General features: G+C 37.3%; 2 protein-coding genes across 8 annotated transcripts in view; one reads left to right on the forward strand and one right to left on the reverse strand.

The window, feature by feature from the left end:
• rap1gapb (RAP1 GTPase activating protein b) overlaps positions 1-9,625 on the forward strand; it is a 68,441-nt gene extending 58,816 nt beyond the window's left edge. For 2 of the 7 annotated variants that reach the window (XM_055222158.1, XM_055222161.1), the window contains 7 exons: positions 587-718; positions 3,901-4,010; positions 5,192-5,308; positions 5,798-5,927; positions 6,322-6,415; positions 7,215-7,324; positions 7,919-9,618. In XM_055222158.1, coding sequence (XP_055078133.1) covers positions 587-718; positions 3,901-4,010; positions 5,192-5,308; positions 5,798-5,927; positions 6,322-6,415; positions 7,215-7,324; positions 7,919-7,927 — 702 coding nt within the window. In that variant the 3' untranslated portion in view covers positions 7,928-9,618. Of the gene's footprint in view, positions 1-586; positions 719-3,900; positions 4,011-5,191; positions 5,309-5,797; positions 5,928-6,321; positions 6,416-7,214; positions 7,325-7,807; positions 7,845-7,918 lie in introns of all 7 variants that reach the window. The other 5 variants (XM_055222162.1, XM_055222164.1, XM_055222159.1 and 2 more) reach the window with 4 other exon arrangements.
• A 117-nt stretch (positions 9,626-9,742) lies between these two features.
• Positions 9,743-19,847, reverse strand: padi2 (peptidyl arginine deiminase, type II). The gene is made up of 16 exons (XM_055222165.1): positions 19,651-19,847; positions 18,251-18,422; positions 17,455-17,524; positions 17,294-17,355; positions 17,085-17,205; positions 16,881-17,006; positions 16,623-16,786; positions 16,445-16,548; positions 13,255-13,366; positions 13,070-13,177; positions 12,839-12,990; positions 12,556-12,703; positions 12,373-12,466; positions 12,214-12,293; positions 11,788-11,925; positions 9,743-10,317 (listed from the first exon to the last, which is right to left on the reverse strand). The coding sequence occupies exons 1-16, from the start codon at positions 19,803-19,805 to the stop codon at positions 10,084-10,086; spliced, it is 2,040 nt and encodes a 679-aa protein (XP_055078140.1). The 5' UTR covers positions 19,806-19,847; the 3' UTR covers positions 9,743-10,083.
• Between the last annotated feature and the right edge of the window lie 301 nt (positions 19,848-20,148).

Consider the following 20,148-nt stretch of genomic DNA (forward strand, 5'->3'; position numbering starts at 1 on the left):
TCGAGTCTGACCCCTGCACAAAGCCACTATTTGAGTTATTCCATTGATGGAATAACCTGGTCATTCAGTATATTCAGGTGTCAGCTGACCTCATTCTTTGAGCACAGACTGTTGCTGAACCTAGACCTGACCAACTAGAGGAGGCTCGGACCTATTTGCTTAGTTAAATCCAGGTGGTGACTTTTTTTTTTTTTTGGCCAGGCAGTGTAGTTGCAGACTATTCTAAAAAAAAGTTTGCCTATATGACGTTTTTTGGGCTTTTTTTTTTGTTTTTGTTTTTTTGGTCAAAACTGAGTTATTTATATATTCTTGTGCCTGAATACCTTCTGTACATTTATCAAGATTGTGCAGGATTTGGTGTATTTTTAGGTACAGGTAAGCAAAAACACATTTCTCCGTTTCATGCTATATGAATGGTCACAACTTCAATCCTAAATATCTCATAGCTTCTGAGAACAAATAGAGGGGGACATAGTGTCCATATTCTATAAGTATCTAGGTGTTGATTCTTTTGACTCCCCTAGTACATAGAGCTCCTCCACAGACAGAGAGTGCACTGACAGTGTCTCCTCATCTCTCCCTGCAGCGGGTCATCCGCAGCAGAAGCCAGTCTATGGATGCCATGGGCCTCAGTAACAAGAAGTCCCACACAGTCTCCACTAGTCACAGTGGCAGCTTTACTCATAATGCCGCAGAGAGCCCCAAAACCCCAGGCATTGTAAGTAGCTCTGTTTTGGTCCACATCAAGTCCAACTGGTCATACATTTATTAGTCTGTGTCAGTTCTGATAGTATCCCGAGGTGGGTAGAGCAGCTTAAAGCGTAAAATTGTACCATAAAAGTAAGTACCGTTACTTCAAAATAATATTACTCTAAAAAATATGTGGGGAAATGTCTACTCAAGTAAGAGTAACTGTTAGGACATAACATCTGATTTATAGCTTAAAGTTTATATAAATGGAAGGACAAAACATTAAATAATCATATTGCACAAAGTCTGGTATTGTCAAAGGATAGATCACAAACATGAGAAACATGAAATAATATCTGACAAAATCATATCTGAAGGAGAGTTGCAAGAAACATAAATGTCAAATCATTGTGAAGCGTTTGTCACTTGTAGATTCACTCACAGTAGAGTAACCAATTAACTAGTACTAGTATTGTTATAGTTCAAAATATATATTACTGAAGAAGGAGCTGGACTTGAGTAAATGTAACTCAGTACTACCCACATCAATAACTCCAAGCTGACTTTGATTCAATTTCAAAAGATTTAAAGGATTTTTGACTTTGTTTTGCACTTACGTCTAAACTACTTAACACTGTCATTCACACCTCCGTTTCCATTCATGCTCATCTGTTCAAATTACCACATCTACATTAGCCGCATTGATACAGGAGACTAAATAGTACTTTTTGTTAAAAGAAGTGCCTCTTGAATTTGAAGATTTGTGTTCTATTAATGAGTTCAAACATCTAATTAAAGTGAGCGAGTTGTTTGATTACCCAGACTCCCTCTCTTCTGTCCTGCTTGTACCTCTCTTGTAACCTTCTATGCTTCCTTGTGCATGTGTGGCTGAGGAGTGTGCATGACACAAGATCAGACAGTAAGTAGCCTTCTGCCCAGCTGGTGTCATGTCATGGGGTTAATTTACACACAAATACTCATTATGTAGATGTGCTTGATTCAAGGTAACCATGTTTAATTCAAATGTATTTTAATAGCAATTGTAATGCTGCCTTCTTAATTACAAAAAAAAACATTTAAATTGAAGTTGTGTGCGTGTGTTTTCAAGAGGCATGTCCAATCAGAAAGCAGAGTAAGTCTTAGATGAGTCTCTCATTTGGGTTGCGTGTTCTCAGTCCATTTGGTTTAAATTTAAAATGCCTCTCTCTGATCTGTATACTCACTACCTAAACCTCAGCACCTGCAGCCAACTATTTATCAGTGCTAGTGCAGCCTCCGCAGCTCTTGTCAGTGAATTTTGGAGGTTCTGAGCTTTCACATGAGACATGGCCTGTCCATAAACTGAGAATCAGTAAATGTAAAGGCTAAAGCACTAGCAACCCAGTTTAATTTGCGATTGCAGTTCATTTTATAAACCAGTAAGCGTACAAACTACATACCATACCCTTAACTCAAAATGACTACAAAGACCAGAAGCACTTGCAGACTGGGGAACAAATACTTGAGATGATTTTTATGTGCATACTGCTAAAAGTATTGTTGATTTTGAGTGACTTAACCCCATTCCTAAAGTTTTTAGCTTGTGTTTTGTCATGTTCCTCTTTGGCTTGTCCTCCTCTTAATGCATCACTAAAGAGACTTGTCTCCCTGCGGCTGACATGCTTGGCACTTTTCCCTCTCTGTTCTCTCTCCTAGCCTCCTGTGTTAGCCTGCAGCCTGCTCTCATACTCCCCACTGAAGCTCCTTGCTGTCCCCTCAATGTCATGTCCAAAACCTCCAGCCTTTTGCACCTTGCTGTTTATTCCCATTGAGCTGTGCGCTTGAGATCTTATGATGTATTTATCTTTTTCTTCCCCCTCTCTACCCCTGGCTTTTTTCTATCTTTCATCTCCTGCCTCTGCTCTTGTTTTCTCCCTCTCTCTGCTTCTCCCACCATGTCTTGTGTGGCTCAGTCATTGCTTGTCCCAGGCAAAAGCCCCAGTAAATACGGACGTCGAGGCAGTGCCATAGGGATAGGAACAATAGAAGAGGTTCATGTATATTTTTACCTTTTTATAAATTTTTCAAATGTTTTACTTCCTGTGGTTATGTCCAACACTTTGGTGTGTGTCCAAAATAGAATAAAGTGTCTTAAGAATGATTCAGGCTTAATGACTACTTAATTGATTGTAGTTACTAAGCCTGAACAATTACAACAAGCCTGAAGTCTTTGTTTATCCTTTATGAAGAGGAGTAATTATTATAAAGTGGTTCTAAATGTTTTAACTGAAGGCTTCATCCTGTATCCATTCATTTCGTTCATTTGTTCAGCACTGACACATTTAGTTTTCTGTTAGGGAAGTTGAAATTGTGACTTAAATTTTGCTTTCAAAAATAAACATGTTTTAAATAGCTTATTGTGAAAACACAGGCATGATATTAGACCTGCCACAATAACTACTACAGTGACCTATCGTTCAGGAAATTAGATATGGAACACTACTTTTTGGGTCTCAATATTTACATGTCAGAGATTTTGCTACTTTTTGTAGATGCATGTTATGAGTTGTAGAGAGTCCAATAATAAACTTGTAGTCTTTCATTGTGCTATTTGTTGCAGCTCATGTTTTTATTGACTTTATCCTGCCAGTGGCATAAATTAGTTTGAATTATATTGTTTATTGTGGTATTTTCAGGAGCAATATATATCACACTTTTAAAATGTGTTATTGTGACAGGGCTATGTACAATGCCCAGGATGTACCTAATGTAGCGATCCTGTAGTTTCTGAAATACACTCCAGTCAGCTATGATAAGTGGTAAAAGAAAAAACACGATAGGAACCAAGTCCTTCAAATGCTTCATTTTTACACTATCATTCCTATTCCTATTTTATCCATTTTTAGACTCTAGGCTCAAGCATTATTCTGCCTTTTTTCTTGTATTTTTCAGGAACTAGGCCTACTTACATAAGAAAATGTTCAAAATCCCTTTGCTTTAAAGTATCTCATTCATGATTCATTCACAGTAGCAAAATGGCATTTTAACCTTGAAGTCTGACTGCTTTAACTAAACTAAAACTACTGAAATAAATGAATCAAAAGATCAAATGTTGTATTTATATGTTACAGTAAAGACTTGACCAATTGGTATTTTGTATCTGTAGTCAATGTACTTATGTCAACAGTTTGTTGTCCATGTCTGATTATTCTTCTCCCATTCTACCGTCAGTCATTGATCATTCCTGGAAAGAGCCCAACCAGAAAGAAGTCGGGTCCTTTCAGCTCGCGCCGCAGCAGTGCCATTGGCATTGAAAACATCCAGGAAGTCCAGGAGAGAAGGTGAGAGTACAGCACTTGATGAAGCTAAATGAGCTCTGTCTCTGTCTATTTGCCTGGCCAAAAAAAGTCACCACCAAAAAAAAGGTCACACACTCTAATATTTGGTTGGACCACCTTTAGCTTTGATTATGGCACACATTCACTGTGGCATTGTTTCGATTTTGCTTCTGCAATGTCACAAGATTTATTTCCATCCAGTGTTACATTATTTTATCACCAAGATGTTGCATTGATGATTGAGTCTGACCGCTGCACAAACCCTTCTCCAACACATCCCAAAAATTCTCATTGGGGTTAACGTCTGGACTCTGTGGTGGACAATCCATGTGTGAAAATGATGTCTCATGCTCCTGAACCACTCTGTCACAATTTGAGCCCGATGAATCCTGGCATTGTCATCTTGGAATATGCCCGTGCCATCAGGGAAGAAAAAATCCACTGATGGAATAACCTGGTCATTCAGTATATTCAGGTGTCAGCTGACCTCATTCTTTGAGCACAGACTGTTGCTGAACCTAGACCTGACCAACTGGAGGAGGCTCATATCTATTTGCTTAGTTAAATCTAGGTGGTGACTTTTTTTTGGGCAAGGCGGTGTATATGAAAGTTGAAGTAAGACACCCACGCTCAATGCTAATTTTAAATAAATGTGCTATCACACATTTTCATTGGAATATTTGATATTAGTTGAAAGTAGTTTTAGTAAATTGGTTATCTATGCAACTATTTAAAGTCAAGGTTTTTGAGTGTATATTCTGTACCTGCACCCACAGCTAGCTAAACATTAAACATCAATATTCTGTAAAACTGCGGTTCCCAACTGAACTGACTTAGAACCTAATCATTTCCAATGTCCTTAAAGACAAGTTCACTATATATATAAACATATATATATATATATATATATATATATATATATATATATATATATATATATATATATATACATGCACACACACGCACCCCCCCACACACACACACACACATATGAAATAATATAAATACAACTAATATTCCACATTCCTGCATCCCACTTTTGAGTCCAGATTGACCATTTGTGAATATTCCATAAAACAACATTATAAATGAGATTGTTAAATAAAGTTATCTTTTCACATCTACACTAAAATAGTTGTGCATATTTTTGCCCTCATTTCACCCTTTGTTTGTCCCTACTCTAGCCGTGAGGTGTCACCCAGCACCCAAAGGACACCAGACAACAGCCATTTGTCACAGGAAAACAGATCGGACAACTCATCCAATCACAGCTCCCCAGAGTTTCCTGCCACCAAGAACAGGTGAGTGGGAAAGGGCACTGGTGAAGGGGGAGCAATGAGGCTGGAGAGGATTGTTTGAAATAACAAGACAGCCAGCTAGCAACCCTGTGATATCACATTCACAAAATATATGTATGCTAATAAAGTCACACATAGCAAAGGATGGAGTTGCTGGGTTTCAGATGACATTGCAAAATTCTATTAGGCAAAGAATATTTAACACAGATGGAGGCAGATAAAATAAGTATAGTTAAAATGCTTTTTTTAGTTCTAGGGTTTATTCACAAACATTACAACATTGTAGAATCTGATAGCCATTTTCAATCAGCCAGTTGATTTAGTGTAGACCAGCAGCCCATGAAAATATTAGTGGACTGGGCTTGAATCCAGTGTTTTAAACTCAAACAGAGAAGCATATTTTTTACTTCCCAGCAATATTGTATCAGATGATAAACTTTACATAATGAGACAAGTATTCCTTGCTGGGATTTGGATGACCCAGATGTGTAGTCTGAACATGTGTTGCAGAGCTCCATCTATCCCAGAGCACCAGGACCTGTCCCGCTCATCCTCTAATGCCAGTAGCTTCGCCAGTGTGGTGGAGGAGAACGAGGGGGAGGAGGAGTACGACACAGGCATGGTAGGATTTGTACAGATGCACTGTTGTATTATGCACTGTGTAAGGACACCAGCCATATCTATTTAGCATCTTTAGCTCAGATACCTGCTGCTTGTGTTTGCTGTTTTGACCTATGTATTTAGAGTAAGCATGTGGTGCAGTTTGATGGATTAGATGCAAACCGGAACATGTCACATCTGTTGCTGTCCAATGAATATTTATGATTTTACATTTCTACAACATTTGACATCTGGAAAAATTGAAAAAAAGAAGGATATGAATGAAAATGCAAATATATTCTCAGAGCGCAGCGGTATCTGTGATTATGTCTGTCAGGCAGCAAATTGCTTGTCGTTGTTAGGGATTTCTTTCAAAAAGGGCAAGAAAATTCATGCTGTCCTCATACTTGTTTCAGGAAAGTGTATCTTGTGTAACGCCACTCAAGAGGGACTCTCTGGGCTCCGGGTTTGACGACAGCCTGTCCAGTATCAACCAGGGGAATTTTTCAGGTGACTTTAGTCGTCTTATGTTTCTAGGTCTACGATTGCCTAAAGCATTGTGTACCTGGAAAAGCTTTCTCAAATGCAGGCTATCTAGGAACAGTCTATATGGGACAAGGCTCCTCTGTCAGTGTAATTCGTACAGGAGCTCCCAAAAGGAATTAACTTGTTAGGATAAAAAGTTTTGAGCGTCTGACGGTGGGGTAGATTGTGTTGCTAAGATATCTTTAAGTGAAAACTGTATAACTTCTTGGTGGGGATCCCCCACCAGAGAAGTTATACAATATATTTCCTGGAATATTCCATAGTATAGCATTAAATGTATGTATATTGCACAAGATATTTATGATTTTACAGTTTTATTGCATTGGAAAACATGCATTCGTACTGTGAGCTGGATCACCTCTCCATAAAACTGACATGTGTCCTCATGTTTTTTTAAAGTCATACTGTGGGAAATTGTAGGCAAAGCAAAAACATCCCCATGGAGACAAGCAGGAGGCAGAGTAACGGGCCCTCCACCAGAAAAGTTACACAGTGCATCCTTGACCTAGTAACATTTACATAATTTGAGTGTTAGTAGATAGATGTTTATGAACTATAGACTGGTTCAAGAGCTTAAAAAACAACTTCCTGTCTTCATCACCAATGATTAACACTAGAACATCATTTGTTGTATAGGGGGTCACACTAGAACATCATTTGTTGTATAGGGGTTATCTGTTTTGTGCAGTAGTTGCTATAAGTGTTGTGTGGTTGAGTTTATTCTTCCTGACAGTCACACATCTGTTGCTGTGTTCTTCCTCAGCAGCCGCTCGTCTTCAGCAGCACCAGGATGCGCTCAAAGGGTCAGAGCCTAAAGGGACAGACGGCTGGGCTAAGACAGAACGACCCTTACTGCAGCACAGGTCCTCCTCGGTGAGCTAACCTTATTCAAATATACAAAATAATATCGATGGCTTTCAGAATCAGGAAAACATAGGACAGTTAACAATTGAAAACTAAACAGTATATCTTTTTAATAAGAAAAATTCCTCAAAATGCTGTCTATAACAAGAAGCTGAGACCTATGAATTGTATAATGTTTTTTTGTACTTCATGCACTTGGATGATAGCTCCTATTATTATACAAAACATTCATAATTGTTGTTTCTCCAGATAATGCATATAACACAACATAAAAATATATCTTTCAGTTGAAATTCTGAAACATCACCATAACATTCTACTTGATTGTAGGGTGTTTGTAAAATATAAAAGTATTAAAACATGGTACTTTACTGCCATCTACTGGCTACAAACAACAAAATAGAGCTTTTCTGAATGAATTATTATTTTAGTTTGAACTTAAAACAACTAGACTAATTGTTTTCTCCAATTATTATTTTATTTTATTTGCAGAATTGTTAACCATCTACTTCTAACAATGCTGCTTTGGGTTAGTAAAAATGTAACGCAATGTATAATTTACCTGTTGTTTTATGTAAACCTTCAATTGTCTGCTCTCCTCAGCATTCCTGACAAGGAACTACAAGCCTAGGGCAAACGTTGGCCGCCACTGATACATGGGAGCCGAGTTCGACACCAGACCAGAAGACTGACATTCATGTGGGTGTAGCCTGACTCACCCCTCCCATTAGCTCCATGTGGATCCCTTTACAGACTTGAAAAAGAAAGGCCACTCCATGTAACACTACTGAACTCCACTGTCCACTGGGCCAAACCGTAAACTTGTGTCTTTAAATAACTGTTTTTATTTTAGTACTGAGTTTGTACACTATTAATTCTTCTATACGTTAAATATTGGGCGAGTAGAGAGAATAGTCCTACTCAAATTCAAGTCTATGTCACCTACATCAGTTGTTCTTAAAGTAAATGTAGTCACTGTCACAATGTGCTGCCATAGCCTTTTCAGTTGTAACAAGTTCAACCGCGACCGAGCACTGCCTGTGTTACTGTTTGTACAATAATATGAGCACATGGGTGTCTATGTCAAATTACAAGTGAAACTTATTTAATGTTAGTTCTATCTACTCTGTGTTGTGTGCCTTGTGGTCTCAAGTTGGCATAAGGGCGGCATTCACCATTTAAACAATTGACGTTAATCATATTCATATCGAAAAAAAGTTAGTAAATTATTATTCCACTTACAAATTCTGACATAAGTGACAAATAAAATCATGTATATTCCATTACAAACGTATACTAAAATAGCACATGGTCTACTGTAGGCAGACATGCAGCCGAACACCCCCCAAAATGCCTTAAATATGTAGTTTTCTTTACATTGCTAAATGTCTTGGCAAATTTGCATTTATTAATAATTTAGAAATTGACTAAATGATGAATGAGGCCCACTGTTTTTTAATTATTATTTTTTTACTCCCTTGGCTCCACACACACTGCTTGTTGTTTTAACGTCTATGTACTGGTGCATGGATAAAACTGTTGCTTGCCAAAAACCTCTCGTCTGTGCACTGATGCCATGCTTACATTGACCTTTGTCTGTGTGACTTGAAAACCAGCTCATTCTCAGATTCAGAGAGCCATGTTTCTTTTATCTAATTTATTTGTATTATATGTGTAATATATGTATGTGGAATAAGCACTACAGATTTCCAGTGGTTTTAAAAGGCTAAGCAAATGGGAATATGAAATACACTGTGACTTGTGGGAGGAGGCCTTTCTTCCGATGGTGAGCTGCTGTTAAAGGAAGACCATTGCTGGTTTTGAATGTAAAAAAAAAAAATATAGACAGACATGGAAATATTTGTACAAATCTATTGACATAACTGCTGTAGTATTGTGGAAATGTCCTACTTTTGTTTTACTATAAGATTAGTTTTATTTTAATGTGTAATTTACCACAATGAGAGGATACTGCAAACTTAGCCATGTTGACTGATATTTTTATAAGTACTGCCTTGAAGGATCAAATTTTTTTCTTTCTCTAAACTGATAGGGTTGAGTTGACTACGCCCTCTCTGTGTTGTGAGCACATCTGTGTCATCCATTCCTGTCTGTGCTTGCACTGTTTGCCAGCACCTATCCAAACGAGACTGGGAGAAAATCTTCTATGTGCTTGGTTCAAATGATTGTATCTCTGTTCTTGTAAACAGTCTGCTTAAGCCCTTGTTCAAAAGACAAAATGTAATGTTTGTAAATAAAGCAAGCGTAAAGATTTAATAAACAAGATGAGATTGGTACAATACAAAACCGAATGAGCAATAGTTGCACATTTATTGATCTATGTAGTATGTAGTTGCAAATATACCAACAAACAAAATAGCTTGTTTCTTTTAAAGTTAGTACAGACACATTCAGACATGACTAATGTAACCAGCCTCTTGTGACTTGTAACAGATATCTAACATGTTATGCTTCAGGAACTATTTTGATCAATAAAATCTTCCTCTTTCATTACAGAAAAATGTAAAAACAAATTGTATCACAGTTGTAAGATGGTAGAAATGAGCAGGATATTGGTGTGGTAACAAGGTTGAACAATGAGACTGCCCTCTAGTGTGCATTTACAGTAGCTCTCCAGTAGATTTTTGCTTTTATGCTAATATTTTCTGTTCCATGGTAACAGGGTCTTGCTTCATCATTTAATCATCTGGGCTGGACTCTTAAAAACCATTAACAACCAACAAACTAAGAGGTAATTAAAAAGCTTTTCACATCTCCATGTTCCACCATTTGAAGTCAAAGGGAGATCTGCGGACATTGGAACCACAGTGCACCTCTCCCATTAGTTTATGGTAAGATGTAAAATCATCAATGAAAGTACAGGTCAGGCCCAGGTTCCCCATCAGAGAGACCATCTCCTGCTCCAGAGCACAAACCCCATTCACTTTTGGGCCGAAGGGCTTTGGGATGCCCAGGTTTTCCCCCAGGACTATCATGTTCACCTGAAAGACACGAGGTAATAATCAGTCAGATAACGTTTTATAACATTACCAAACTGCGAACCAAAATCTAGATATATAAGCTCCCCTCAGTGGAGTGTTCTATAAGCCTTGTCTCAAACCCACTTTATTCTCATTCTTTTGACACTGCATGAGTTGTGTGGTCCTCTGTGTCTTTTGTTTATTTTTAATTTATTTTATTGGTTTAATTTCTTTACTGCTATTTTATAGTTTTATTTTTACTGGCTTCATTATTTTAGGACTATAAGATACTATAAATGGTATATAATATCACTATCATTGCCTTGTCTTTGTGTCTGGCAATAGCAATAGTTAAATCCATGTGTGAATCTGTTAACTCGAATTGGCTCACCTTGCCGTACCTCAAAGCACTCTAGTGTTCCTTGGTATACTGTTTAAAGGTATTATATAAATTAAGTGGATTTGGAATATAAATCAAGTTTTAAAAAAAGTTATATTTATGGAAAAAAGTTAACAGGTTATACTTTTGTTCAAACATATTTACATAGACTCCTGATTAAAATTTTACAACCAGCTGAAAAACTGGTTTTGGCATGCTTGATGCTAGTGTTTCCAGGAGGCTAGTGGGAATGTTGCTCCAAGTGGTGAAGATGGCTTCATGGAGGGCATCCACTGTCTGGAAATGGTGTCCATTTTTGTAAACGCACCTTGCCATTCAACCCCAAATGTTCATGCCAGTAATGTTGGAAGCCATCAAGACAGTCAAGAGAGAATAAAACTTTCTTCCACCTTTCAATGTCCCATGTTTGGTGCTCTTGTGCAAACTCCAAATGTGCCACTGAAATAGACGAGATCTTTGAAGACGTTTTTTGTTATTAAAACCATTCTCTCGCAGATGCCGTCTAATGGTTATGGGACTGCATTTGATACCAGTGACAAGCTTAATTTGGGCCAAGGATCCTCCCATGTCTTGACGGACAGGCAGTGGGTTCCTCCAGCTCAGGGCCAGTGAAGTTTTTTTTGGGTCTACCACTTGACTTTTTTCCCATAAACCTCAGGATCTTTTAAGAAGTGTAAAATGACTTACTTACTGTGTCTAACCTCAGCAGCAATACAACGCTGTGAGAATCCATGCTGGTGCAGCTCAATGATCTGACCATGTTCAAAGAGAGAAAGCTTTTTTGCCTTTGCCATCAGGAAATTCGTGACAGTGTGGATACTTGACAGAAAATGACAATGAATCCACATTTTTGCAAAGATTTGGTCTTTTAAAGGCTGTTGTCCTAAACTTTGGATCAGCTGATGAACAGCCTATTTCAGTGTAATGATTGTTTGCCATAAATTGCTTACTCAAATTTTTTTTTTGGTCTCACTCCAATTTCTTCTTTTAGCACTACTTAGAACCTTCTTAAGTGTGTATTAGTGTGTATATTAGTGAATATCAGTGACAAAACTGGTTAATCTCATTTTACAAACTTCCTGAAAACTTACCATGTCTGGGTAATAGGCCAGCGCTCTGTACTGACCACCATCCTCCACTAACTTAAACAGGACGGGCAGATCAATAATGTCCTCGTCATCCAGACCCAGCTCCCTCTTCAGCACATCTCTGTTCCAGTCAATGCAGCTCTAAACAAGCACCCGGATTACAACACAGAACGTGACTGTGCAAATGTTGATTCTGAATTTACTGCTGTATAATAATAATAATAATAATAATAATAATAATATTATTATTATTATTATTATTATTATTATTATTAGTAGTAGTAGTAGTAGTAGTAGTAGTAGTAGTAGTAGTAGTAGTAGTAGAGTAATAGTAGCAGTAGTAGTAGTAGTAGTAGTAGTAGTATAGTAATAGTAGCAGTAGTAGAACTAGTAGTATATTATTATTATTATTATTATCATTATTCTCACCTGAGAATAATTATTTTCATCTTGGAGTATCTTATCAGCCAGTATCTCATTCACTGTTATAGTTGGTTCATCTGGAATATCTTTGTCATTTCAAACAGAATTAAATGTGGAATCAAACAAACCATATAAAAATGATCATATTAAGAATAATATACCTACCCTCAAAGAGTTTGGCATCACCATGACCATCATTCTGCAGGTTTTTAAATAGTTTGTAACCTGCATCTGGACTGGCAAGCAGTAGTCGGAAACCCTGTCATGAACACAACATTTAAGATTGAAGTCAGATTTACAGTTATTAAAGGTTATTATGGCAAAATACTGAGCAAACTAAATATTCACCTTTCTGTCCTTGGCGGGTACAAATGACATAAACTCATCAACGTGGCCCACTTCAAGCCAGTCAGAAAATAAAGCAATGGGCTCTTGAACAGTTTGAGCCCACAGGAAGTCCTGGACCATTTTTGTCATATTTCGTCCTTTAGACGCTCTTTGATGATAAACAAAAAAAACATAAGAAGTATGGCAGCACAACAGTAGGACACATTACAGTATTATCACTATGGACAAAGATCTATATAGTTCTAAACCAAGGGATACAGGGATACAGGCTATTTATACTTACGTAGGGAAGGCCACTCCGATGATAATTCTTCCCAAAGGGTAGTGTTTTCCATTGACAGTGACAGGAGGACTGACTTCCAGATTGCCAAAAGAATCCAAACTACTCACATCTTTTCTCTTTGGTTCTCGTGTCACATAACCAAAGTCAGGACCCTGGGGAATGGATATATTTTATTGAAAAATGAGAAGCTAAAATATTTAAAATACTCAATCTATTCTTGGTGTAATTTACCAATAGCACATCATAAGGAAAGTCATCTAGTTGCTGATCCCGAGGGGAATCCAAAACAACTGGAAATCCGTGATGCGGAGAATCAATATAACCAAACTCCAGCTCATCCTATAAAATAAAGAGTTGATATAATAAAAAAAAAAATACTATAACAAAAAAAGTGAAGTGACACCTTATTTTGGTACCTGCATCCAGCGATCTCCCCGGTTCATATACTCGTGGCAAATTTTCAGTTTATAGCCACTGCTCTCTACAAGACTCTTCATGCCTTTCAGGAATTTGTAATTATCTTTTGTGCTACAAGATACAGACATAGATAATATGTAAGAAAGATGTTCTGAAAGATTCTATAAAATAGAATATACCATAAAACGAATTTCAGAACTGTTGATAGAGCTCTAAACTATAAATACAAGATTTCTTCTATAAAAAGCTGTTTGGGTTTTTTTTTTCTTTACAGAGGACATTCTCTTATCTAAATAAGTGTAGCTTCTGCAATTTCAATTTGATAGCAATACATTGTGCAGCCCTACTTTCAAATATTAATTTCTTAAAACATAATCAATAGAGACATTTAATAATGGCCATTTAACACAAATTACTTCCTCTAAGCCACAACAGAGGATGACAACCTCAATTAAAAAGATACAGATACTTGATGAATTTTTTTTTAACCCTGGAGAACCCACAGAGTCAAATTTGGCCGCAATTAATTGCTGCTACCCAAAATGAACAAACACAAAAATGTCAAATTTAACTTCAAATGCCCAGAGTGCCATTTCTGGCCCCCGGCATAGAGACACTTAGCAGATGAATATTGAACTCAAATGAACCAGAGTGATAGTGACAAGATGGCTGACCATATTCAATGTGTTTTTTGTTTGTTTTTTTGCCATTGGCTTAATTTAACAAAATTGTATTGGTCTGTTCAATTTTAATGATACAAATGTATACTTGTGTTTGTATTTATTTTTTTCTATGTACATCCAATTTGGATAGTGCAAATCAATAGTAGTTCACAATAGTTAAATTGACCCAATGAATAACTCATTCACTGTGTCTTCTTTGCCCATGTGCTGTGCCAAGTCAACCCTCCAACACAGCCCATTCCCCACGTAAGCACTTGAACAGGGACTCACAACAAACACCTGGTCAATTCTCAGGAGGTAAGTGTCACAATTATGGCAAAACATTAGTTTGCACCTAAGTTTAATTTCAAAGGAAACATGCACATGGCATCAATGTGACATAGGTTTTACCACCAGATGAGACAAAACAAATAAATATTGCCACTATGACAATGCAATGCATTCCAGAGAGAGCATCAAATCAAAAATATTTCAATGACAAAAAGCCCTTTAGTGTACCAAGTGTTAAAACTGGTGTACCCAACTTTATTTTCTCATAAGTACCTTTTGTTTTCCTTGTAAAACTTTAGAAAAAATAAATAAAAAATCTGACAGGGAATCTGAACCTAGAGGGAAAGGTGTTACCATCCCTTACACAGTGGGTGTGTCTAAAAAACTTCAGAGAATTTTCAGACAGTTTGAGATTCCTGTCTTTTTCAAACCTACAAACACTAAGACAAAAACTGGTTCACCCAAAGGACAAAACCCCGAGTCACAAATGAAGTAATGTAGTCTACTCCATTCAGTGTAGTGAAGAGTGCAGAGACATTGGAGAAACTAAACAGCTACTCCATAAGAGGATGGACCAACACCAGCGTGAGAGCTCCACAGGACCCTAGTCCGCTGTACATCTCCATCTCAAAGACACTAACCACTCCTTTGAAGACAGTGAAGTTCAGATCTTAGCCAGAGAAAAGAAATGGTTTGAGAGAGGAGTTAAAGAAGCTATTTTTGTTAAGAAAGAGAATCCTTCCTTAAACAAGAATGGGGGCTGAGACATAATCTCTCCCCCATCTGCAACACCAGGGGTGTCAAACACATTTTCACTGAGGGCCACATCAGCAAAATGGCTGCCATCCAAGGGCCAGATGTAAAATAAATGTAACTACTTTTTTAACTTGTTAATTAACCATTTCTGTATTTATTACTTATTGAAGTTACAAATATTGCATAAGCATTTGCAAAATATGGCTCTGTAACATTTTCAGATAAAATGACATTTTAAGACCATCATACCTTTTAATTTACCCTGTGGAGGGCCACATAAAATGATGTGGAGGGCCACATTTGGCCCGCGGGCCTTGAGTGTGACACATGTGTACAACACCATCCTCAGATCCACAACAATGGCAAAAATAGCAGGGTCATTAAGGGCTGAAAGTGGAGTCAATAGCTATTTACAGTTTCAGTGTGGTTAGCCCCTCCCCTCAGATAGATTTAAGGCAGTGTCCAGCAGTAATCTGACCAGAACTGAAGAAGGGGCTTGGATGAGCAGCGAAACGTCTTCACTCCTACAAGATTTGTCCAGTTGACAGATTTAACTTCACCTTTTGCTGTATTTACTAAGAATATAGGACAACAATATTGAGGGTTGAAATGTGTTATAAAGGACTTGTATTGTTTTAAATTTGCTCAATTAACGTCGAATATTAAGGTAACATAATTTTCACCTTGAACCAACTCTTCCTTAGAATGCGAATCAGGTTAGACCAATGTAATAGATATCATTATGAACAACTAATACTTTTTGGATGTAACTGGATTACGATATAAATTGTAAATTGAACCAATGAACCTCATTAATCCATTAAATGTACATTCATTTAATTTAGAATTTTAAATTGTATTAATCTATGTATGTTCATTTAATTTAGTATTTTTAAATTGGCCCATAATGCCAATTTTTCTTGAAATTGACCCAATTAAATTTTAAACATTGAACCAATGTATAATGTTTTAACTGTTATAAATTAAACCAATTTAGTTTGGCCAATTTAATCTATGTCATTATGATCAATTAAGAATATTTAAATGTAAATTATTACGATATAAATTATACATTAAACCAATGTTTTACTTTATTTCACCCAAACAAAATCGCCTTCTCAGCAAACCAGCGGTTTGTAAAATTGTGGGGTTTTTTTAGTAAATTTTTGTGTTCTTTTTAGTAATAGCTTGCAGAATGTCTAGAAGTACATTTTGTATTCTTTTTGGATAAATTATATTCTTTAAGGGCCAAATTTGGCCCTGATCCTAAATTAGGGAATAAAGGGTTCAAATTGAAAAGTTGGATATTTCAGTGTTCAGTGAACTTACAGCAGTAATTTAATGCATTGTTCATAATTTTCCAAAGATGAAAGGGGTTCTTGGGTTCTCCAGGGTTAATTGTATAGTTCGAAAAGGCTGGTAGAATGAGTTCTGTGTATTTTGTCACTGTATCTTTTGTCATAATTTATTCATTCCTTACCTGCACACAAACACCTCCACAGGGCGGAGGGTGTTGGGTGTCATGATCCATGGAGCTACTCTGAACACTACAGCATCAGTGAAGATGGGGGTCTCAGGAATACCCTGTAAAACACAAGTTCAGTCTCACCCCAATCACTTATGCAATCGCTACATGAGATGAAGAGATCAGTTCTTACTTCACTGATTGGTTCTAACAAACTGAGGTTGATGTGGATTAAACCATCAAAATCTTTGTCAGGAAACTTAACACCCTCCACATAAAACTTGATCTCATCGTTTCCCAAGTATGGGATCTCCTTGCTGAGGGATGCACTGTACAGTACCAGAGGATAGTGGTCCACTAAAGATAAAAAAAAAAAAACATGTGGTAAATACATTGAAATGCTACAAGGTATATAAAAGACTGTCTGTGTGTATGTTTTTATCTCTTTTACCACTGGATATGAAGACTCTGATTTTCTCTCCATCGCTTTGACAGATATGCAGTACGAGTTTGTAGCCTTCTGGAAGCTTGGCTGGGCCTTTAGTTCGTAGCACCATTGGAGACATGTCCTTAACATCTGCAAAGAAAACACTCTTGTAGCTGAAACATCAGAGAATAGTCTAAAAGTCTAAATCTAACAAGTTATAGGTTGTACCTGATGACATACGACGTTTGATATTTCTTTCGTGGTCTGGCCTCTTCTTGTACAGAGATTCAGCGTCACAGTTGACAAGTAGGATTGCTCCATGGCCATGTGGACCCCATTTCCATGTATTCTAGAGTGTATTTCACAACAAAGTAACTGAATGCAGTCATGTCTAATAAATGCATAATTCACTCAGAGCATTTCTCTTTGATACACACCTTATTAGGATTATTCTTTTCCACAAAGCCATCTCTGTCAGCATCCACATCCAGGGAGATATCTGTATGACAATGTGAGTTGTTCATAACTCAGGCCTGTAGTTTAATAACCAGAAATGAATCCATAAAGAAGAAAAACATCTGTATTTATCAGGTCATACCAACTCCTGTCAAGTGCAGGACTGCTTTGTCTAAGACAGTCTTGTCAGCGTCATAATACCAGACAGAAAGCTAAACAGGAAAAAAAATATGAGTATTGGTAAATATTGGTCTGAACAAGCAATATCCATTAGTCCAATGGTTCTTAACCTTTTTCAGTCACGAGGACCCCTATAATAACAACTATTGGCCTCCATTAACGTGTCTCACAATAACATTATGTAAAAGATTTTTTGAAATGTTTGTCTTTTCACAACGTGCACAAAGGTACAAAAAGGTATCCACCTTATTCTGTCCCACCCACTTTTACTTGTGACCTCTGCTGACCCACACTTTTAGTTTAATGGTAATTACATGATTTGCAATGACTTGTTGCTAAAATATTGTATTGTATTATATTATAATGTTCATTGCTTTTTTGACTTAAAAACAGCTTTGTAGTCTGTATAACTAATTTGTTGTCGAGATCTGCAACTTCCTGAATATGGTGAATATGGCAAATCATATTTTTAAGATGTGAAAGCACACATAAATAGGCTAGGATACCCACAAAATAAAGTCAGTCTGTAAGTCTAAGTTTAAAAGGGTTCATTTAATTATAGATACAGTTTATAATTCAGCAAATACAAATCTTTACAATTACTCCAACATTTGAAAGGTGCCAAACCTTATTTAAAAAATTGGTACATAAATAAATGTTTCCCCAAATGATCTGGCTTTTCCCTGAAATGTACTTGAACTCCTTGTGTTTGAGAACAACTGTTTTAGTTTACAAGAAAAGTGTACAGTTTGATTTACCTTGTTGTCATTCTCATGAACACTAGCTTCCTTCATAGTGATGAGTAAGACAGAGTTGTCCATAAGAGGCACAGGGGAAAGGTAGGAAGTGGTCTGGAGCAAAGGACTGATGATGTACTGAACATTGTCTGTGCATTTCACTGAGAAGTATTTGGTCTTGGGAGGTGCACTCCTGCAAAGACAGTTTAGATGTTTGTTGTACAATTAACATTGTAGATATGCATTAGGTAAGGTTTTATTACTTGTCAAGTAAACACCAGGGCTTCACTCAAACTAGACTGCAACTATGCACACAAAGTCAACTTTGTCTACCATTCACCCTGAAGGTTACAGAAAAGAACTGTAAAGTCACTTCAGTGCATGTAGTAGAATAAAATCCCATATTATTGTTGCCCAAGGAAAACAAGGATTCCTCTGTTAAACTGGTTTGCCACAACAAAACAGTTCATTCATTTTGCTGAGGTCAACCACTGCTATCATCCACAAGGCAGAATGTCATCACACCTACATAAGGATTTGGTTTAACAATAGGCTCAAGTCTAGAAACTATGACTTTACATCTTGTTATTACAGTACTGGAGTTTTAGAAACCATATAATGAATCACTCACACACCAGGCTTTAAAATGCATGCCCCTGGTATATCAGTTTCTTCAAAACGGAAGGGTACCAATATAAAGATGAAACCCACGTCTATTTTGTTTGGATAACTAGCACAGTATGCAGACGTAGCCTGTCCAGACAACTGGCTGCAGCTGCTCGGGTGGATCCTGCGCACTTCACACTTACCTGTTCAGGTTCACCACCAGCTCTGTGCCGACCACATATAACACGCTTGTAATTCTCCCATAGTCCACTCTTAAAGTGCGTTTGGAGGACATCATTCTGTACTATTCTGTGCCTCTGTGCCTCTGTCTTGGTGATAGACTCTGTGTTTGTTCTAGGCGCACAGGTTACAGTGTTCAGGCTACAGCAGCGCCCTCTCCAGGACAGCACAGGTCTCAGGTGTGGTTTTCTGCATGGCGATTGCTCAGCCCCTCTCATGAAAAAGAAATCCGAAAAAACAAAAACCGATGGATCCCAGTTTATTTCAGTAATCTAGCTCTAGCAGAAACACCTGACTAAAGTAAGCCTTGTTTTTTTTCCCACGGAATGCGTAAGAAAAATGTCTGATGTTGACAACTTTATCAGAATCAGAAGACTTTTTATTGCCATCGTCTGTAAACACAGTTCAAAAAACTAGGAACTTACTGCGGTGATAAAGTGCAACATAAAAACACACTGAATAAATACAAATACAAATATGGGCACGCACAAAGTAAAACATAAAAATAAATAAATACAAATATATATATGCTTAAACATGGAAATTTTAAATAATTTTACATTGATTTGACATACCTGTTTAAACTTGCCTTTAAAGTTGTACCGAGCACATAAAGAACACTTTGTCTTTTTTCCACGTCCAGGCGACAGGTCCGAGTGTATTGGGAGGAAAATTCATCCTTTTGCCGTAAAAACTTGGGCAAAGAGGTGCTCTGCATAGTGCTCTGCATTTCTGCTTGATTCTCAGGAGTGGCACTGGTTCACAGGCAGCCTACAATGGCATTGTAGGAAGGCGTAATTTGAGAAAGTATCTTATTGTCTTTTTCTATCCTATAATCACAAAGAGACTGTTTAGGTCACGCCTATTACAGACGATAGTGTGAATCCTGAAGGAAATGTGTGCTATACAGCTTCCCACATGAGTCATGCAAGGAATAGGAAACATTACAACAACATGAAGACTTCAGCATGTCCAGTGAAAGCACCGGCTGACCGAGATGAACTGGACTTTAAAGTTTCACATAAATGTTGTACCTTGCATGTGGTTGTCAGTTGCGAGTCTGAGCCAATGAA

This window comes from Periophthalmus magnuspinnatus, chromosome 5 (genome assembly GCF_009829125.3).
Source record: "Periophthalmus magnuspinnatus isolate fPerMag1 chromosome 5, fPerMag1.2.pri, whole genome shotgun sequence".
Classification (NCBI taxonomy): Eukaryota; Metazoa; Chordata; class Actinopteri; order Gobiiformes; family Gobiidae; genus Periophthalmus; species Periophthalmus magnuspinnatus.

Coding starts and splice junctions, on each gene's coding strand:
- padi2 (XM_055222165.1), bottom strand. CDS start 19,805: ATGCAGAGCACTATGCAGAGCACCTCTTTGCCCAAGTTTTTACGGCAA. Junction 16,549..16,622: donor TGTTAGAACCAATCAGTGAA/GTAAGAACTGAT, acceptor TGTGTTTTACAG/GGTATTCCTGAGACCCCCAT. Junction 13,178..13,254: donor GGGGAGATCGCTGGATGCAG/GTACCAAAATAA, acceptor TTTATTTTATAG/GATGAGCTGGAGTTTGGTTA.